General features: G+C 42.4%; 1 protein-coding gene and 1 pseudogene across 5 annotated transcripts in view; both read right to left on the bottom strand.

Moving 5' to 3' along the window:
- Positions 1-2,486: 2,486 nt before the first annotated feature.
- Positions 2,487-22,195, bottom strand: part of P2RY6 (pyrimidinergic receptor P2Y6) — a 71,546-nt gene continuing 51,837 nt past the window's right edge. For 4 of the 5 annotated variants that reach the window (XM_074216821.1, XM_074216823.1, XM_074216824.1 and 1 more), the window contains one exon: positions 2,487-6,031. In XM_074216821.1, coding sequence (XP_074072922.1) covers positions 5,015-6,031 — 1,017 coding nt within the window. In that variant the 3' untranslated portion in view covers positions 2,487-5,014. Of the gene's footprint in view, positions 6,032-10,770; positions 10,929-22,195 lie in introns of those variants that run through there. The other variant, XM_074216825.1, reaches the window with a different exon arrangement.
- LOC141508317 (small ribosomal subunit protein uS14-like) lies at positions 2,502-2,672 on the bottom strand (annotated as a pseudogene).

Raw genomic sequence — 22,195 nt, 5'->3', positions numbered from 1 at the left:
GGAGACCCTTGAGGTCGAAGACTACTGTTCAAAGTATAAAACTTCAAAGATCAGGCCCCTTTGTTGGTCCTGTGATGCTGTGATGCAGGGAAAATTTTCATTAGCCCTGTTCCTGACCTTCAGGACCTCAAAATCATGCTCCTTCTACTCTTTTAATCCTGGAACCTCTCTCAGTGCCTGGACTTTCATGTCCTGGAAAGTGCCACCACTCTTATGGTCTGCTGACTATGGAATATTCCTTTTTTAGCTGCTCCCTTGTTTGATTGAGTTCCTCATGGAGCACCATTTTGGGTAGGGATCCAGGCTGGACTGCTAGTTTCTGAACTTCAAAACCGTGCCTCCTCCTCATCTATTTCCAGCCCTGATCCACCCCTTGGTATGTTGCTTCCCCCATTAGAATAGAAGCCAGAAGAGAGCTTTTGTATCTTTAGTGTTTAACACAATTTCAAGCACATAGCAAGAGCTTAATAACACCTTCCTCCCTTTCTCCCTCCTTCCTTCCCTCCCTTCCTCTCTCCCTTCTTCCCTCCCTCTCTTCCCTCTTTCCTTCCCTCCTTCCCTCCCTCCTACTCTCCTTTCTTCCCTTCTTCCTTCCTACCTTCTTTCCTCCCTCCTTTCCCTCCTTCCTTGCCTTCTTCCCCCTATCCTTCCCTTCTCCCCCTTCCTCTCTCCCTCCCTCCCCTCCTTCCATCCTTCCTTCCTCCCTCCCTTATTCCCTCCCTCCCTTCCTCTCTTCCTCCTTCCCTCCTTCCCTCCTTCCTTCTTTCCTTCTTCCTTCCCTCCTTCTCTCCTTCCCTTCTTCCCTCCTTCCCTCTTTCCTTCTCTCCTTTCCTTCTTCCTTCCTCCTTCATTCTTCCCTTCCTTTTCATTCTTTCCTTTACTCCCTCCCTCTTCTCCTCCCTTCTTTCCTCCAGTCAAGATATAGAAACAATAAGATATTTCCCTCCTTCTAATCACAGCAATGGGAGTGGGGGGTGAGAAAAGATTTTCTCCGGCTTAATAAATGTATGTTGATTGATTGATCGATTGCCTGGTGGTAGGCAAGCCAGGATTGCAGTCCTGTGGGAGGAAACCTAAGGAATGGGGAAATAGAGCAGAAATGCTGCCACCTGCTGACTATTGTGGAGGGCTGCAGGATGAGCCTTGAAGGTCTTGTGACCTTATTTCTATGTAATTGGTTTCCTTTGTAATCCTCTATATTTTATTTTATGCATTTTAAAACCATTCTTCTGAGAAGTCGTCCATAAGCTTCATCAGACTGGCAGCCAAAGCAGGACCATGACACAAAACAGTTAAGAACCTCTGAGCTAAAGAGTAGCAATGGGCAGCACCTGCTGACACAGGGAAGAAGAGCTTCCAGTTTAGCACAGGTAGGTGTAGGGAGTTGTCCTTAGTGTTCTAAGAGGACCATGTCATCATATATGACCATATAATCATGCTTATATGACTTGCACATTGTGTTTATTATAGTGAGGGAAGTCTTGGGGAAAGACATCCTTCTCGTTGTCTTTTCCAGAACCACTTCATTCCTTGGCCAATTTGACAGGAAACAAGCAATAGGTGTTGGGGTGGGAAAACCTTTATATTTGAGAGGAACTGGATGTGATATAGTAGACTGGGAGCTGGGATATGGGTTATGTCAACCTTGCCTCATCTCCCCTCTATATCAATGGTCTGTATCTACCTGGGTTTTGGGAGTTGATGATAGCTTTCTAGTGGTGGTATTATATAGAATAGAAAAAAGAAACAGTCAGAACAAGGGAGAAGAGAAATTTAGAACACAGAATGTCAGAACCAAGAGGGATCTTAGAACACTGAATGTCAGAGGTGGGAAAATCTTACAACCAGGAATATCAGAACTAGGAGAAACCTTAGAACAGGGAGTGTTAGAGTTGGAGGGACCTTAAAAGAGATGTCAGAGCTGGGAGGGCTTTAGAACACAGAATGTCAGACCTGGGAGGGGTCTTAGAACTAGAAGGGACTTAGAACAGGGAATGTCAGAGTTGGGAAGGAACACTGAATGTCAGAGCTGGAAGGAATCTTAGAACAGGGAATGTCAGAGTCGGGGGACCTCAGAAAAGATGTCAGAGCTGGGAGGGCTTTCGAATACATTATGTCAGATCTGGGAGGTACCTTAGAACATTGAATGTCAGAGCTAGAAGAAACCTTCAATGGGGAAGTCAGAGTTGGGAGGGACCTTAGAACAGATAATGTCAGAGCTGGAATCCATCTTAGAGTACACAATTTTAGAAATGTAATTTAATTTTTTATGATTAATATCTTATTTTTTAATTTTCACATAATTCGTTGAAAGGTCAATAAGTTCACACTAAATTTTAGTCATAACTGAGATGACCTTTATAAATTATATATACAAATTAGCACAGCAGGTGTACAGAATTGATCCTCAGGTGAGTAGATCAAGTAGTTGTACAGACTGAAATCCAATGGTGGCCACTGATGGTCAGAGTAATTAATGAAGTGGAGGTCCATAATACAATTTAGTCCAACTTGATGAAGCCGATGTCTTTTGTATGCTGCCAGAAGCACTGGTGGCACATGTTTAGGCCATATTTGCAGATCAGGACATGGTGGTTCGAACAGAGGCGGCACTACCAAGACCCCTGGCCGAATTTACGAGGGTGGCTCCAGTAAAGCTGTTGGTGACCCATGGTGCCGCTAGCAAAGATGCGAGACAAAAGGAAGAAAAGGGTTCGCGCATGTCATAATTTAATTTTTAACAAATTTTTATTAAGCACCCACTGTTTGAGTCAAGTGACTGTGTTCCAAAATGGAGACATACAATTTAAATAAAGTTCTGTCCCTTCCCTCATGAAGTTTCCAGTCTAATAAGTCACAAGCACAAGCACAGGAGTTTCACATATAAAGGGTAGGAGGTAGGGCATTCTGGGTAGAGGGACTAGTTTGAGCAGAAACAGAGAAGAAGAGCACCAGCATGTTTGGAGGACAGCCATCCCAGTTTAGCGGAGCATTACAAACTGTAGTTTGTCAGGACAATGACTGATGATCATATGGCGATGTAAAGATTGCTTACCACTTTATTTTACATATCTTATTTCGTTTGAGCCTCACAGCAACCTTCTGAGGTAATTATTACAGGTATTATTGCTCCTACAACACTGAGACTCAGGAAGCCAAGCTGATTTAGGTGGTGGAGGAAGAGAGTTGGGGGTCCTTGGGTTTTGGGTTTTAGGATATAAGTTCAGCATGCAGTGAAAATTGGAAGCCTTTTCTCATCTCCCCAGTTGTTAATGCCTCTCTCCAACCTTTCCCCACCCTATTAATTTGCATTTAACTTTTTTATATATTTTGTATTGATGTCCTTGTACACATTATTCCCTCCCATTGGAAAGTAAGCTCTCTGAGACTAGGAACTATTTCTTATTTTGTTTTTATATCTCCTGTACCTAGCATAGAGAATGCCTGGAATATAGAAAGCCTGTAAGCCTGGCTGAATTGAAGTGAATGGAGAGCCCCCATCCAAAGGGGGCCTCTGGATAACTTAGAGCAGGAACTGGCACCCTGGGAAGACAACTTGAGTTAGTGAGGCCAGATGCCTGGGCTGGCTCCCTCAGAACATCCTATCAATTTCAACCTCTCCTAGGAGCTGAACCAAGAGCTCTGTGATTTCTGGATTTCACTGAATCGTTGCATGAATGGATGAATGAGTTATTGAATGGACGAAGGAACGAATAACTATTTGGAAGTCAAATAGCACAGACTAGAAGAGTTGTCACCCAGGGTGGCCTCTGGGCTGAGAGGTTTGAGAGTGTGAATGAGGAAATGTGAGACTTGTATCCCCTGCAATCCACAGGACTAAATCTACACTGCTTAGGCTGGAGATGAAGGTCTTTGATGCTCCAATCCCGCTCTCATTCTCTAGTATTGCTTCCTTCTGATCTCTTGCCCCCACCCCACCCCCAACTCTAGCCATCTGTTCTCACCAGGCAGAGCCTCCTATCTTAAACAAACCAGTATCCTTCTGGGGAGGTCCTCCTGCCTTGTCAAATCTCCCTCTGTCCTTCAAAGCCTAACCTGGGTCCATTTCCTCCGTGATGCTCTCCTTAACAACCTTACTTCTCACTGATTTCTCTTTTTACCACAGTCCTGCCTCTCTGTCTTCAATGGATCCTTAGCACATTTGGCCTAGTGGCCATCTTTAAGTCTTGACTCCCACCATTTCATACCTCCCTCCCTCCCACAAATCTGAGTTATGTAAGGGTGGGAGCCACAACATCTACCCAAAGTCATAGGACTTGGAGTTAGAAGAAACTTTAGAGATAATGTCATCATCTTATCATGATAGTTAACATTTATCTAGTGCTTTACAATGACTGTACCATTTTACATACCCCTTCACCCCTTTTTGTGTCTGGGGAAGCAGAGGAGGCTGGTGAGGGGGACAGCCCTCCCCAAGCTCATACAGAGAGATGGTGGCTGGACTCACACCCAGTTTCCTCCTCTGGGTGCCCATCCAGGGCTCTCTGCCCTATCACATTGCTTTTTGTCCCCAACTCTCCACACAGTGTAAGTGCTCAATAAATAAGTGATGAGTGTGGATTGATTTGGGGCTTGCTGAGAGTTTGAAAATCACTTCAGATCCTAGAATGGTTCTTGTTCCATGTGCTCCAGACATAGCCATCATGGCAGACAGCAGGCTGCCTAAAGAACTGGATCATCTCATCTCTTCAGCTTTGTATTAGCATTGGCCTTCAGGGAAACCAAGGCTCAGAAAAGTTAAGTGATTTGCTCAAGGTCACACACAGGAGGTAGGCAGCAGAGTCAGAGTCAGTCATCCTATTCTACTATTCTTTGCCACTTCACCCCAAGGTTCCACAGACCACTGGATTCCTCAACAGTCTCTGGGCATATCTCAGTTGTCTTAGGGTTCATTGCTGTCTGAAGAAGGTGTCCCTGGGGCAGCACAACGGGACAACCTAGAGTTGATGCCTGGTCGAGCCCTCTGGGGTCCATGCTCATCATTGTTCTGTGTTCAGTGACTCCGTTGCCACTTAGAACTTAACTTGGACCAGATCTGCTGGGGGCTCTGGAGGAACTTCTTCTGAGTGAAATAGAAGAGGATGGGGTCAAGGACGCTGTTGGCACTGGCAAAGGGTCTTGTGCCCTTGTAGACAGCGGCAAAAGTCTGCAGGACATGGCAGGGAACCCCAGGCACTGATCGGACAGCCAGGTAGGTAGTCTTGGTCACATGAAATGGTAAGAAGCTGATGGCGAAGGCTGCTACCACCACCACAACCATACGAGCTGCCTTCCCCCGCTTCTCTGCCACTGCTGGCCCCTCAGGACCACCTTGCTGGCACAGCCTGCGTACAAGGGGCACATAGCAAGCCAACACAGCACTGAAAGGCAGCACAAAGCCAGTGAAGGTGAGGGCCATACCATATGGCAGATAATTGGCAGATAGACTGGGAGGGCTCAAGTCATAGCAGACAGTACGGTTCCGCTGTATCCCTGTCTGGGCAAAAGCAATCGTGGGCAAACACTGGGCTGAGACAGCTAGCCACACAGTCCCACAGACCACCCAGGCTGAGCCTCGGCCCCATCGTTTGTGCCAGGTGGACAGGGGATGGCATATACCCAAGTAACGCTGGAAACTGATACAAGCCAGGAAGAGAATACTGCCATGGAGGTTGGTGTAGAACTGAAAGCGAACCAGGCGGCAGGAGATGTCACCAAATGGCCAGTGGTCACTCTGGGCATAGTTGTAGATAAGCAGAGGCAAGGAACAGGTGTAGAGTAGGTCGGCCAAGGCCAGGTTCAGCATGTAGATAGCTGTGCGAGTCAGCGCCTTTCGGGACAGCCAGATCTGCACGATGACGTAGGAGTTCAAGGGCAGACCCAGAGCCAGTACTACTGAATACACCAAGGGCAGAAGCACCTGCTTGAAATTCTCATGGAAGACGCAGGAGGACAGGGAGCCTGTGGTTGTCTCATTTCCTGGCTCCATATCCAGGGGGGCCCGATGTGGTTCTGAAGGAACAGGCAGGGCCTAAAAGAGCAATAAGAAACTCATTAGGGACAAGATGAGGCATGTAATAATTGGGGCCACAAAGCCTTTAGGGTAAACTAGATGGTGCAGTGGATGGAACACTGGCCTTGGAGTCAGAAGGATGGAATTGAAATCTAGTCCCAGAATACTTGACACACACTCACTGTGTGACCTTGGGCAAGTCACTTAACCTTGATTGCTTTGCATCTAGGGCCATCTCCAGTCATCCTGATTCATATCTGACCACTGAACCCTAATGGCTCTGGAGGAAAAAGTGAGGCTGGTGACTTAGCACAGCACCCCCTCACTCAAATCCAATTCATGTGCTTATCATGGCATCACCTCCCTGATGTCATGATCCTACTCAAGAATGAAGGACAAACATCATCATCAACAAGATACAAATCAGATCCAAAATGAAGGCAGTCAGAAGAGGGAAAGACACTAAGATAAACAGGGATCGGGAAAGGGAGGATTGGGGAAAACATTTTCCACTTGGGGAAGAGCTCATGAAAATCATTAGAGCCAAGAGTGTTTTGTTTGAAGAGAGGTCCCTGGATCCCAGGGTATAAGGAGGGGTGATGGTGGTGGTGGTGGTGGTATAAGATGGAAGAAGATTGGAAATGTAGCAAGGGGGTCAGGGTATGAATGTTTGGATGCCAAAGAGATAGGTTTTGCATTTGATCCTGGAAGGGATAGGGAGCCACTGGAGTTTATTGAGGAGAGGACGTGATAGGATCAGCCTCAAGCTTCAGGAAAAAAATCAGTTTGACAACTGAATAGAGGATGGATAAGAGTAATACGGCACCTACGGGTAGCAGGCTATTACAACCCTTCAGGTAGGAGATGATGAGAGCCTTCACCAGGGTGGTGGCAGTGTCAAAGGAGAGATTATGAAGGAAAAGACTAGAATTGGGGTCTCTTGACTCCAAGATGGCAGGGAAGAGTGCTTCTATTTGCAGGAATAAAGGAAGACTTACTAGCATGGGATGGTAGCATGTGAATCTTGACTTGAAGAATAGGATCTTAAAGGAACTCAGAGCATAAGGTCTGGCCCTGAACTCAGAGGACCTTCAACTTCCTTCTTTTCCCTTCCAGGGTAGGAAAATCCTATACAAGAGGGTTCTAGAACTAGAGTCCTTTTACCCCCCCCCCCAAGATATCTACAAATAGAGCTCATCTATGGATAGATGTGAACTCAGGAAAAATAATATAATAATAATAAATAATAATAATAAAATAATATAACTTTTTTTTCACCAACCCCTAATGGAAATTTAGAATTTCTTTCAATTATTTAAAAATATAATTCTGAGTAATGGGACCCAGACTTCCAGAGGGGTCTGTGACATAAAAAAGTTACAACTCTTTCCTTTACTACTTTTCTAACAGGTCATCTAGGTCTGGCTGAACAGAGAACTCAGTTTCCCCAAAGGCAGCCTTGTTATATTTGAACTTTGTAGTCATATTGAGATGAAATCCGTTCTAGCTACCCACCCAAGATCTTTCCCCATTGCTCCTTGTATCTGGTATCTGGGACCAAAGAGAATAAGCCCTGCCCCCTGCCACATTTTGACAGGTATGAATGGGGTAGGAGAGGGTTGCATGCTTTGGCAATGCTCTGAACCAGTCCTTTGAGACAACAGTGCAGAGGTTGGAAATGAAGGTGCTTGTCTGGAATCTAGCAAGAGATCATATCTGGTTGGTTCAGAAGGTGTGGAAAGGAGCAGGAGGAGGTGAGATTGGAGAGGTAGTTTGGTGGGGAAAGAAAGGAAGGTTTTAATATGATCTGAGGAAGCCCCTTTCTCATCTTCTCCCTGTTCCTTAGGACTTGGGTATCAGTAACCCCAAGTCCACCAAGCTCTTTCTCATTAGTCCAGAAAACCCAGCTAACAATGAGCTCTTGGAAGAGCATGATTATCTGACCTTGAATAAGTAATTTAATCTCTCTTGATCTCAGTATCCTCCTTTGTAAAAAGAGAACAAATTGATTACAAGCTAAAAACCCTATGATTTCTTCTCTGATTTTTCTTTCTTCTCTCCTCATGGGGTCCTGTCTGAGCTTCCCAGGGTTAATACAATAGTTTCATGCCAGAAAAGTTTGAAAAAGAGTGCCAGGCCTTCCATTGGACCACCTTGCCTCTTGGGTATAAACAGGGCTTTCCCTATTTCTTAGCCCAGAGCCAAGTGATTTGGAATGGTTTTTAAAATGAAAACTGGGTTTTGTTAAGGTGTGTATATGTGTATGTGGGTGCTATGGTTGTAGCATACTGCATCTGCTGTCAGTCCCAGTAGACATGTTGACTTAGGCTTTTTTTACACATTTTTTTCTTTTTTTGACCATTTTTATAGGAATTAGTTCCCTGGATAAAGGAGGACAAAGGTTCAACAGAGGAATGCAAATAAAATAAAAGCCAAACCTATCAATAAAAATGTGATTAATTTTCTCCCCCACTAAAGCTCATTAGAGGCTAGAGAAGGGAAGAAGTGATTATAAAGAACCTACATATTCCAGGACTTGTGCTCAGAGTTTTTTACAAATGGTATATCATAGGAAGTGAGTCATGATCCATTCTCATTTGGGATCATAGGGGTCTGGGTCACCTGGGGAGGAGACCTCTTGGGGAATGGTCAAGCTGTAGAGGAGAGACTGAGGAGCTGTCCACATGGGATAGTTTTTATTTCTGATTGCTTTAGAGGATCTACAATCTTAAATATTATTTTGAATCTTTATGTTCTCTTTTGCCTTGTGGTTTTGCCTTGCTATAAAATGTACACACTTGTGGTTTGGAATGTGGGGAGAAAGGCTGGGAGAAGAAGACAAAGGGGTAGAGGCAGGCACCACTTCCGGTGACTACAGGAACAAAAGAAGGTGATTGAAGGATGGAGGTGCCTTTGGAGATCTCTAGGCCCAGGGTGGCAGGGGATTTTAGGGGCTAGAAAGGACAGTGAGACTTAGGTAATAGCTATAAGGAATCAGTTCCCCAATTAAACCCAGATGGGACTTCTGGATGAGATCACATGCAATTTAGGCCACAGCTATATAACTATACACACAAACACATGGCAATGCTCACATGCATACAAACATATAATATCCACTCATCTTCATGACACAATACTTCTCACTTGTATAGAAACATAATATTCAATGCATGTATTGCATACATACATTATTATATTACACACATATACAAAGACATACAAACATAATACAGATACATATGCAATATATATATATATACATGTATGATACACATACATTCTTTCTGTCTCTATCTCTGTCTCTGTCTCTCTCTGTCCCTGTCTCTCTCTCTCTCTCTCTCTCTCTCTCTCTCTCTCTCTCTCTCTCTCTCTCCTCAGTGGATAGAGAGAGGACCCAAGCTGAGACTTGCTTCTGATACATCTAAGATGTGACCCTGGATAAGTCACCTCCCAGGGGCCCCAGGCAACTGAGTTGTAGCGTGGAAGGTCTTCAATGAGAACTTTCTTATAGGAGTCTATCACCAAAAAATCCAGTAGAAAACAGGGCATGAATATCTTACATACCCAGTGTAGACCCACAGATGTGGAAATGATCCTGGGCTATTTGTGAGATATTCTAGAACTGGTTCTACTTCCACCTTGCTATGTGAACTTGGGCAATCCCTTATCTTTAGGCCTTGGTTTCTCTTATTGTCCAAAAGAGGAGGGAAGGAGGTAATTGGATAGGCTCCATCCAGCTCTAACAGTCTGTGCTCTAGAGAATTAATAATTTCAGTTCTCATTTCATAACATCTCAGATTTAGAATGGAAAGACTTCCTTAGATATGATCTGGTCTAACCCCATCATTTTCAATGCGATGAAACCAAGAACCAGGGGAAATTCAGTGATATTTCCCATGGTCTTTTGTGCTAGAGCACAACAGAAACAGGATTCAAACCCAGGGCTCTTCAGATGCCCTTAGTAGGGCATTTTCAGGTTTGCCCCATGTTTTGCTCATGACTGCACTAGGAAGCAGACAGGGCAAGAACTGACCAATGTGGTTTTCTAGAGGGGGTTTCTTCTGTTTATTATGTCCCTCCACCAATGAAATGACAGGTCCGGAGACCAATGCCCACCTTCCTCCACTTCATCACAAACCCTTAGTTTTATATTACACTTCAAAATGTACAAAATGTTTACATAGATTCTCTCATTTGAACCTTAAAACAATTTTATGAAGTAAAAATATCAGGCAGTATTATTACCATCTTAGTGTTGAGGAAAAATGAGGCTTAGAAATACTAATTACTTGCCCACTGGCCATCCAGTTTCAGAAGGAGGATCTGAACTTAGGTCTTCTGACTTCAATCCCTGCATTCTTCTCTATCACTTTGCCTTTTTTATTATCATTTCTCTCCCCTCCCCTCCCCTCCCCTCCTCTCCCCTCCCCTCCCCTCCTCTCCTCTCCTCTCCTCTCCTCTCCTCTCCTCTCCTCTCCTCTCCTCTCCTCTCCTCTCCTCTCCTCTCCTCTCCCTCCTTCTCTCTTTCTCTCTTTACAGATAGATCAGAAACCCCCCTACTCAATGCATTTCAGTGGTTCCCTACCACTTCTATTGTTTTGTCCAGAGTCTCAGTAGGAGATCCTGACTACAAGTCCAATACTATGTTGCCTCCTTCTTCTGTCTATGATTATATACCCATAGAAATATAGTCATGATGTCCTAGACTTAACATGTGATATTTCAGGGGCATTCTAGAGAATAGGGTTCCTTACCTTTGGCCTCTGAGGGATCAGCTCTGCTCCCTTTCTGTTCTGGGATCTTTTGAGGTTCTGCCCCAGGAAACATCCACCCTCAACCTGCCTTGGACTATCCTTTGCCCAGCTTTCTGATCAATTTTCTTCTCTGCTCCCTGGTCCAACTTTGCTAGCTGAAATAGCCCAGCATGTGGCTTTCTCTCCTCCTCCCATTTTCCTCCCCCACGCCCCCATCCATCCTCAAGATCATGCCAAGGCCAGAGCCGGAAACCAATCTCAGGAAGTGCTCGACTCAGAGCCTGAGGAGTCAGAGAAGAAAGACTTATTCCCAGAAAATTATCTACTTCTGCTCCCCTGCCCTCCCCATCCCATGATGAAGCTCAAGCACCAAACCTGCTAGACCTGAGTCCCCTACCTTGATCCTCCTCCTCCTCCTCCTCAAGCAACAGCTTCCTTTCTCTGAACTTCAATGTCCTCATCTGTCAAATGGACAGCTCTGCAAGTAAAATACTTTGAGATTCTCTTTCTAGTGACACCAAAGGCTGGCTGCCATTGTCTCTTTCACTTTCCAGTGTTGGCAGGGACTTAGTTAAGAAAGGGATTGATGATAAGAGGCAGGAAAGAGTGTCTTGAAAAATTTTGTTCTATTCAATTTGTAGAATTAGAGGATTTCTAGCAGGCAGGGCCTTTGGAGATCATCTAGTCCAAAGTCTTATAATATTGATAGCTAACTTCTATGCAATACTTTAAGGTTTGAAGTCTGCTTATGTATATATATATTATCTGATTTGATCCTCAAAACAGCCCAATGAAGTGGGTACTTTTATTACCTTCATTTTACTTTTCAGGATTTTACAGTTGAGGAAACTGAGACTGAGAAAGGGAAGGTATGGTTCTGACTAAGGTTATACAGGTAGTAAGTAGAGAGTCAGGAGATGAGACCATATTGGGTTTTTTTTAATTTTAAATTTAATTTTCTTTATATGTGTGTGTTTGTAATTATATTACTATGAACCCAGGCTGGTATTCTAACTCTTTATAGGAAGTTCAGGTCTTGTCCACTCTGAAACCTGAGCCTTTCTTTTCTTGGGTCCTCACCACAGACACACTTCCTAAACCTTGGTCCTCACCCTTTTCTTCAGAGAAAGTGGGATGTAGGTTAGTGGTTAGAAGTCTGAACTACTCCTTCTCCTCTTCCCAACAGAGAAAAGCTTCCTCCCTTGTAGTCAAGTCCAGAGAGGGAGGTGGCACAATAGGAAAAAGACCAGAGTTTCAACTCTTCCTCCTAGTTCTCCCACAACAGCCTCCCCGTTATCTTTGACTCTGAGTCTGGGGCACATTGATTAGACCAAGACATTGGAAAGGTCAAAGGATGTGGGCTCCACTGACTCACTCATATTTACACTCATTTCTCAATCATCTATTCATTCATTAATCCATTTATTTACATTTGCTTGCTCATTTCCTTATTCATTTCATTCACTCATTCTTCATTCCTTCACTTCAACCACCTTTCATCATTGATTTTTTCCACTAATTGATTCCTTCACTCATTCCTTCATTTGTGCACTCATTCATGCATTCAATAAATGTTTCCTAGTATATTTACTGTGTGGCCTGAGAGATGCTAAGTACTCCAGGTGTGTCTACCAAGTTAGCCATTCTGTTCCCACACCCCCTAACCTGGACTAAGCTCCAATGTGGACAGGAGGAGAGGAGCCCCCCCCGCCCAGCTCTGCCCTAGAGGGAGCTCCCAGTCTCATATCCTAAAAGGAAGGGACTGTATATTTGTGACTGAGGGTTGGAAATTTTTTCTGGAGTGTGGGAAAATAAAAGGGTCACAGTACTTGTCACATCCCCCCTTTCTCTGTTTGTTCTTACAAAGACAATGTGAAGCAGTGAGCAGAATCAGCCCTTGACTTCAGATCAAAAGGTCTTCATTTGGGCCCTGGTTCTGCCACAACTGTGGACAAGTGACCTTGACCAAACATCCTTCCCTCTCTAAACTTAATTTTCATCATCTATAAAATGAGGACAAGAACCTCTGCCCTCCCTACATCTCAGGTCTGGTGAGACCCAGTGCAATAATAAATGTAATGTGCTTTGTAATTATAAAGTCCTTCAATATTGATAATAATGAGAATTGTACATTTACCACTAGAAGGGAATCCCAAAGATCACACTGTCTAGAGAGAGGTGTTAAACTCACCAGATAGATGGATTCTCCCCTGTGCAGATGTACCAGATTAAAATATACTTGGCAAATGCTTAACAAAATAAATAAAAATAAAATGCAACATAGATGTTAATTTATGGTTTTCTAAACCAATATGTGACCAGCAGGAGGGATCTATTTTTTTTTAAGTTTTTGCAAGGCAAATGGGGTTAAGTGGCTTGCCCAAGGCCACACAGCTAGGTAATTAAGTGTCTGAGACCAGATTTGAATCCAGGTACTCCTGACTCCAAGGCCAGTGCTTTATCCACTATGCCACCTAGCCGCCCCAGGGATCTATTTCTATTTGAGTTTGATACCATGTGTTTAGTGTATTAGATTTTTTTCACTTTGCAGGTAAAGAAACTAAAGTCTAGATGGATTGATTGAATGACTTATGACTTGCCCAGTCACAAAGGCAGTAAATCCTAGAATTTATAATCCACTAGCATCCCATAGCTCCCTATTTCACTGTGACTCCTGACCTCCCCTGCTTCCTTTCAGTCCCAACTATAACCCCATCTTCAAAGGGAAGTCTTTGCTAATCCCTCTTAATTCTAATGTTTCCCCTCTCTTAATTATTTCCTATTTGTCCTGTAGATCCCTTGCTATCTATATGCAATTAATAGTTGAATATATATAGAATTGTGTATATATATATATATATATATATATATACATATATATATATAAATGTATATATATTCCTTTGATTGTTGCCTCCCCATTAGATTGCAAGTCCTTAAGGGCAGGGAGTGTCTTTTGCTTTTTTTTTTGTATCTCCATCCCTTAGCATAATTCCTGGGAAGTAGTAGGCACTTAATAAATGTTTATTGACTTGAATTGAAGGTAACCATTTTTTCCATTCTCATGTCCAGAGTGCTTTTGGATTTAAAAGTATTTTCTCTACAGAACCCTACCCCCCACAGTGAATTATGTAACCCTATCATAAGTATCACCATTTTTAGATGGGGAAACCATTCTAGAGAAGGGAAACAACTTTTCCAAGGTCATAACTAGTATGCAGAAGTCAGGACTCTCTTGAGTCCAGTGATCTTAGGCTATAGTACAGATTGCTAGACTTGGAGTTAGGAAGACCTAAGTTCAGATCCAGCCTCAGATACTTCCTAACTGTGTGACTCTGGTAGTCACTTCACTCCATGTCAATTTACTTACTTGTAAAAGGCAGCTAAAAATCACTCCTACCTCAAAGGGTTATTATGAGGATTAATGAAAAAGAATTTTTAAAGTGTCTTATAGATCTCAAAGTGTTATCTAATTGCTAACTATTGTTATTATGATCTCAAACTTTTATTGGTTATATGCATCAAATCAGTTTTTAAAAATCGAGCCATTAATGCCTACATATGTGGCTTTATATATCTGTAAATTATTCATGAGCTAATATGTTATGAAACTCACTCATAAGAGAAATGTAGACTGAGTGAGATAAGGATAAAATAATATTGATCCTAAAGACAATAAGGATCCACTGGAGGCAAATGAGTAGAGGAATGACATGGTCAGATCTAAGCTTTAGGAAAGTCACCTTAGCAACTGGGTGGAGGATGGGTTGGAGAGGAAAGAGTCTTGAGAAGGGTGACCAGAGTATTGCAATATTCTAGGTGAAGGATGATGAAGGGGATATGGGTGGGTGACTGAGTAGGTGAAAAGATGAGAATGGATTGGAAAGATGTTGAAGAGGTAGAATGGGCAAGATCAGGCAACTAATCAGATGGGGACAGAATGTAAAGATGGAATGGAAGTTTACAAAACATGGGTTCACTTTTGTAAATGACTCCCCTACCTTAAAGATAGGGAAGTCTGGAAAAAGTGGACTTTCAGGAAAAAATAATGTAAAGATCCATAATAAAGACTGAAACCCCTTCATACCTGAGTCACTATTCCTGTATGACTCACTCTGTTCTTAAAAAGCTTGGGGTGGAAGTGAACTTTGTAGACCTCTGCTATCAACTGTATAATTGCAACATCCCTGTGTGACTCTGGACAAGTCACTTAACCACTGTCTGCCTCAGTTTCCTCAATTGTAAAATAGTACTTATTTCCCAGTATCATTTAAAAAACCCAAATGCTATAAAGTGCATAAAGTAGGCCCTTAATAAAGTCTTCTTCTCTTTCCCTTTTCCACTTTCCTGTTCCAGTTCTTATGGGTGATAGTATGGAACAATGGAGAGAACACTATCTCTGAGGTCAGGGATTTGATCAGATGCCTTCTCGGAGGCTTGCCAGTGTTGTCACTTTTGGCAGGTCTTTAAACCTCCATGAGCTTTGGTTTCTTTCTTTTTAAAATGAAGGATTAATCCTAAATGTCTGAAATCTTTCCCAGTTCTAGATTTATGATTTGATATTTCATATTCTTTGTTATTTTTGTTGAGTCATTTCTGACTCATTCAGGATTTTCTTGGAAAAGATACTAAAATAGATGGTCCTTTTCATCTCCATCTCATTTTACAGGTGAGAAAACTGAGGTAAATAGGGTTAAGTGACTTGCCCAGGGTTACACAGCCAGTATCTGAGGCTGGACTTGAACTCAGGAAGATTAGTCTTCCTGAATCTATCTATTGTGCCACCTAGATGCTCCTAGGGACTTTCTAGTTCTGACATCCTAAAGTTCTTTTCAGTTCTGAGATTCAATATCATATCTTAAATATTGAATTAAAAATTTCCTTATACTCCTGCCCCAGAACCTAAGGCAGAGATTTAATGATTCTAGGACTCGTCCACTAGGTGTCGCTAATTGTAAGTTGAAGATATCTAGAGATCTCATAGACCTTCAAGGTTGAGAGTTTTATCTCATTGGTTCTCCTCCAGGGATCAGGACTTTGGTGTCTTCATGAGTTGAAAATACCTCGAATGACTTCGACTGTGTAGGGAAACAATGAACCACAGATTCCAAGAATGCTCGGGCTCATCTAATTCAAGTATTTCATTTTATAGCTGGGGAAACTGAGGCCCAGAGAGGGGAAGGGATTTGCTGAGGGTCACATGGTGAATTGTTTAGAAAGCCTAGACTATGATTCCAAAGCCATAATTTCCATCTAAGATCCTTTCCCCCCAGTTACTCTATGCTACATCCTGGTAATCTGAAAAGCTTGAAGATTTAGGAATAGTGAGAAGACCTTTAGAGATAGCTGCTATTTTCCTGACACTGAGAACAGCTAAGAACCCACAATGTTTTAAAAGCTACCTTCCTGCCCCCATAACCACATAGCCCCAAACTGATTTTAAATCCTCTTGCAGTGACTCCTTCCTGAGTATAATAAAATACAGATTTGTTATTGTTGTATAGTCATTTTGAGGGAAGTTTTGTATGGGACCAGGGAAATTAGGAGGAAGAAGTGAATGATCCAGGAAAGGAGAAGATCAATGACTATTGTCTATAGCCCAGCCTCTAAGAACTGCAGAAATCCAGACTAGAGAATCACTGTGGTTTGGAGAAGTCACAGATGGTTTCCAGGAGAACCTTGAGTGATGGGTAGGATTTAGAGATTGAGACTCAGGAGAGACTTCAAGGTGTTGCTAATATTCTGAGCAAAGGATCCAAGGTAGTATAGCATAGAAAGCATCTTAGGAGTTGTAGCCCTGAGTTCCTAGTCTTACTCTGCCACTATTTAATGTATACCTTGCCTGGACCTTAGTTTTTCCATGTGGAAAGTGAGAGGAAGTGGCCCTTCCTTCTGTCATAAACATTCTGTATCCTATGATTTGAAGGTTCCTTTTAGCTGTGACATTCTATATGCTAGGGTTAAGGATTTTTGTCCCAAATTGACTAATATGTAATTATGTTAAACATAAAGGTACATGTACAACTTTTACCAGATTGCTGCCAAGGGGAGGGGGAGAGAAGGGAGGGTGGTAGAAAAAGGTGTAAGTTATAAATTTGCTAATGGATAGATGGTGAAAAACTGCCAAAGCATGTAATTGGAAAAAATAAAATATCAATTAAAAGACATTTTTGGGTTCAAAAGTCTAGAACACTGTGAAAAATCTAACAAGATGAAACTTAATAGGGAAGGAAGGGAAAGAAAGGAAGGTAATAATTATTAGTACCTACAATTTGTGAGGCACTGTGCTAAGCACTTTAAAAATATTATCTCATTTGATCTCACAATAACCCTGTGAGGTAGGTACTATTTTCCTCTTCATTTTACAGTTGAGGAAACTGAGGCAAAAAACAGTTGAAATATTTTGCCCAGCATCACACAGCTAGGAAGCATCTGAAGTCACATTTGAATTCAGGTCTTCCTTGCTCCAGTGCTGTAGTTTCTGTATTGAGTTACCTAAATAATAAAGATATCTTTAATAAAGATAAATGTCAAGGCTTACATTTAAGTTAAAAAAAATCAATGTCACTAGACAAGACCCAGGAGGCATATCTAGACATTAATTCCTAAGGAGAATGCCTGATGGTTTCAGTGGACTCCAAACCCACTGAAATGAATTTGAGCCAAGGATATGACACAGCAGCTTAAAGGCTAACGAAATCAGAGGCTGCAATAAGAGGCATAAATTTCCAGGACTAAAGAAGGGATGGTCCTCTGCCCTGGTCAGACCACTTGTGGGATGCTGCATTCAGTTCTGGGCACTACATTTTAGCAAAGACAACAATAAGCTGGAGAGAAGAGGGTGACCAGGGCACAATGAAGGATCATTGGCTCTTCTTGACCTCCGTGCCATAGGAGGAGCAACTGAAGGAAGTTGGAGTATTTAGCTTGAAGAAGAGAAGGGGATAGGGTTATGATAGCTGTCATCAAATGTCTGAAGGGCAATCATGTGGAAGCATGCTCTGTCTGGACCAAAGGGCAGAATAAGGAGCCATGAGATGAAGTTATAGGGAGTCAGGTTTAATAGTCCCATCTATAGAGCTGTCTCCAAGGTGAATGAGCTGTGGTGGTGGGGGGGCAAAAGAGGGAGCTGGAGAGTGGGTTTCTCCACATTTGTGGTCTTAAAAAAATTCCCAAAAGCCTAACCTTACATCACAGAATGTATCTTGGCTCAGAAAAACTGATACTGAGGAAAGAACTTCATTCACTTAAGGGCCAGGATCTCCCACTGCATCTGGGGTTATGTCCAATCATCCTGATCTATGTTTTGCCATTGAACTTGGATGACCCTGGAGGAGAGAGTGAGGATAACTTTGCACAGTTCTGCTTCACTTAAGTCCAATTCACTTGCAAGTCAAAACATCACCTTCCTGATGTCATTAGTCCTCTTTGAGAATGAAGGATAAATAACAGGAACTAGTGATAATTTAAGTAAAAGTTAACAACCCCTTTCAGGCATGTTGTAGAAGGGACTGGCCAACAGGTTTGGCATGAATTAGATGACCTCTGAAGTAGCTTTCCATTATGGAAACTTGTTCTCTCCTGCTCTGACATTATGCATTCTTAGATTCTAAGTGTTTAACAAGAAAACAATGAATCTCAACCTCTGACTTATCTGGCCTTTGCCTTCAAGAGTGGCAAAGGTGGAAGGGGATGTGAGGGTGAAACAACTTTGCTGTGGGCTCTGCCCCTGGGCTCCTGAAATCTCCTGTCTTAAGCAGGAGAGACTGTGATTGAATTAGCCACAAGCAAGAGAGGCAGCAAGTGGATTAGAGAAGGCCAGACAATTGCCACTTAGCTACTCTGGACTCTTCCTTCCTCTTCCACCCTGTAGACCCCAGATGCTGTGGGCTTTGTGGCAACCTCTGCTCCCGTCTTTGCCTTCTCAGCCTGACACGATTTCATGAGATTGTGAAATCTGAGGTTAACTGGACCCTACTTCTAGGGAGGGGGGACATTCCCTGAAGCAGAACAGCTGCCCTTTCTCTCCTCTCAGCTTGGGCAGACCATCAAGACTGAGGGACTGTGGCAAGACCAGAACAGCAAATGTTGAAAGGATTGAGGTTTGTACAACAGACATGCACCCTGGCTCACACACACTCAATTCCCCTCAGACTTTGGCCCTCAAGATAGGTAGAGTAAGTTGCAAAACCAGGATCTGGATCCAGGTCTCCTACCTGCCATCAGAGCTGATTCTTTTCCCAATTCTACAATGATGTTTGAGTTTCTCTAAAACCTTGTTACCTACTAATTACTGTGGTTCCATATGTCTGTCCCCGGATTTCCAAAAGCCTAGCTGCCAATCTTTTCCCATCTCTCTTCACTTCTAGTTCTCTGGCAAGGTTGACCTAAGAGATAAAGATGATGGGGAAGGGAGGAGGAGGAAAATGAAGAGGAGTGGGGAGAAGGAGAGGAAGAGGAAAATGAAGGGGGGGAGGTCTTTTTCCCAAAGAAAGGCACAGTAATCACTCCCCATGGCAAAGTGAGAAGATGAAGGTCAGGAACAGGGATAACCTGAGAGTGAACAGGCTCAGAAATGGCTCCGAAAATAGAAGAGACAACTCAAAGAAAGGGAAGGAGCACAGTTCTGCTGTTGCCTTTGACTAGTTGTGTGACTGTGCAAATCATTTCCTTAGCTTCTCTGGTTTTTTTTAGGTTTTTTTTTTTGCAAGGCACACACCTAGGTAATTATTAAGTGTCTGAGGCCGGATTTGAACCCAGATACTCCTGACTCCAAGGCTGGTGCTTTATCCACTATGCCACCTAGTCACCCCCTTAGCTTCTCTGTTAATTGAAGGTGTTGGGGATTCTAGGCTTCTTAACCTGGGTACTTTTTTCCTCCTCCCCTTCTTTACTTCTCTTCTTCCTTCTGCTGTCCCTCCTTTCCCTTCCTTTCCTTCTCCTCTATCTCCTCCTCCCAACATTTCCCTCCTCATTTCTCCTCATTTTTCTCCTTCTTTCCTCATCATTTTCCTTTTTCTCTCCCTTCTCTTCCTCTCCTCCTTCTCTTCTTTCATACCTCCTATCTCTTTCTCCCTCTCCTTTTCCCCTTCCCCATCATTTTCTTCTTTCTTCTCTCCCTCTTTCTCCTCTTTTTCTTTCTCTTCTCCATCATCTTTCTCTTTCTCCTTCTCCCCGCTTCCCATCATCCTCCTTTTGCTCTTTCTTGGCTTCTTACCCCTTCTCCCTTTCCTAATTGTCTTCCTCCTCCTCCTTCTTTTCTCCCCCTTCTCCTCCCTCTTCTCCTTCCCCTCCCCTTCATTTTCTTCTCCTCCTCCTCTTTCTCTTCTAAATATCCTTTATATATTTATCTGTTGCTTGTTATCTTCCCCCAGAAGATTATAAGTTCTTATTGGGACTTTTAAGGCAAGCACTATTTCTTGTGCTGTCTTTGTATCCTCAGTATCTATACAAAATAAATGCTTAACATTGTTTATTGGATGAGATCACAAATTGCCAGGTGAGCCCTTCTCCTCCATCCTGCCAATATCCTAGGAGATCAGAAACTCTTCTCCATTTTAGAAATGAGGCCATTACCTTTGCCTTAGGTACAAATATTCCTGGCTATGGTTTCAAGCTTCGATCACCTTTTCCATCCTTCATTCATACCATTTCCCCTACATACATTCTATGTTTCAGCCAGCTAGTTGTTTTTCCCAGAATCCAGAAGTCCATCTGCCACCTCTGTTCCCCATGCCTGAAATCAACTATTTTCTCAATTCTGTATCTTGGGATCTTTAGTTTGCTTCAAGGCTCATCTCAAGTATGGTTTTCTAAAAGGAACCTTCCCTGAGCTTTCTAACTGTCACTCTTCCCTTGCTTCTCTTGTATTTACTTATCTTTGTATTTGTTTACATTTGTAAATGTATTCTTCCCAGTGGAATGTACATTCTTGAGGTCAGGAAACAAATTTTTTAAAATGTTGTCTTTAAAATGTGTTACTCACAGCACGAGATAGTGGATAGAATGCTAGACCTGTAATGGAATTCTGTCTTGGGGACTTACAAGCTAAGAAACCCTGGACAAATCACTTAACTTCAAACCCTAGTGACTGAATCTGTAAAATGGGGATAATGATGATAGCATCTATGGCATAAGATTGCTATGGGCATCAAACAAAGTAATGTATGCAAGGAACTTTGTAACTCTTAAAGTGGTAAATAAATAAATATTAGCTCTTATGGTTATTGTTGTTATTATTCACTAAGTCTATCTCATTCAAAATAGGTGACCAGTTACTCCCAAATTTCAGTCTATGATTTTCTAAGAGCCTGAATTTGATCCCTTCTCATCCCTGACTCTAAGAATCCTTGTCTTCCTTTAAGACTCAAACTCAGTTTCAAATCCTTTGTGAAACCATTCCTGATCCATCCAGATGTTTTTACTCCCTTTCCTCAATTTCCCTTGCACTAAACAAACATTATATGCCTTGCCACCCTTATTGTACAATGCTCAGCCAATTCACAGTCTCTAAGTGTCTGACCTGGTCTTCTTCCCTATACATCACATTTCATTTCTTCCTTCTACACCTTTGCACAAGCTATTCCCCATTCCCAGATTGTACTTCCTCACATTCAGGGCATGATTTCAGTATCACATCCTATTATCCTGACTCCCTCCAGTTGTTAGTACTTCCAGATAAAATATATTCATTTCAGTTAATCAATTAACAAACCACCATATTTATTTATACTTATATAATTATATTTCTGTTATCTGTTATATAATGTGCAATATTCATTATACATTTATTTTATATATATTTTTGAATACTATAATTTTCCTTTAGTAAGACAAATTTCTTGGGGGAAGAATCCTCCCTACCTTTGAATACAATGCCTAGTTGTTCAGTTCAACTCTTTGTGACCCCCATTTGGGGTTTTCTTGGCAAATTACTGGAGTGTTTGTCATTTCCTTCTCTAGCTCATTTGATAGATTGGGAAACTGAGGCAGAAAGGGATAAGTGACTTGCTCAGCGTTACACAACTAGTAAGTGTCTGAGACTGAATTTGAGCTCAGTCATCCTGTCTCTAGGCCTAACACTGTACCACAGCATCACCTAGGCACTTATAAATTGTTGCTGAATGAATAAATATTATATATATATATGTATATATATATATATGCATGAATCACCCCAAATTCCAGTGGAATGGGAGCTGCTTGAGGGTTTTTTCAGTTTTATCTTTATACTACTTTTGTGCTTTTAGCACAGTGCCTTGAACAGAGCAACTTTTAAATAAAGGCTTATTAATAAATGAAGTGAGTTAGTTGTTGAATTGGATTGGGCTTTTGGAGAAAAATCCATCCCTTTGGGTTACATCCCTTTCCAGGTTCAAAGCTCTTTCAAAAGGAAGTGGATGGAGGCTAGAGAGGGGTCCAGAGC

The sequence above is a fragment of the Macrotis lagotis genome, chromosome 1, assembly GCF_037893015.1.
Source record: "Macrotis lagotis isolate mMagLag1 chromosome 1, bilby.v1.9.chrom.fasta, whole genome shotgun sequence".
Classification (NCBI taxonomy): domain Eukaryota; kingdom Metazoa; phylum Chordata; class Mammalia; order Peramelemorphia; family Peramelidae; genus Macrotis; species Macrotis lagotis.
The sequence above is the reverse complement of the archived record's forward strand: the minus strand, read 5'-3'. Positions and strand labels throughout refer to the sequence as shown.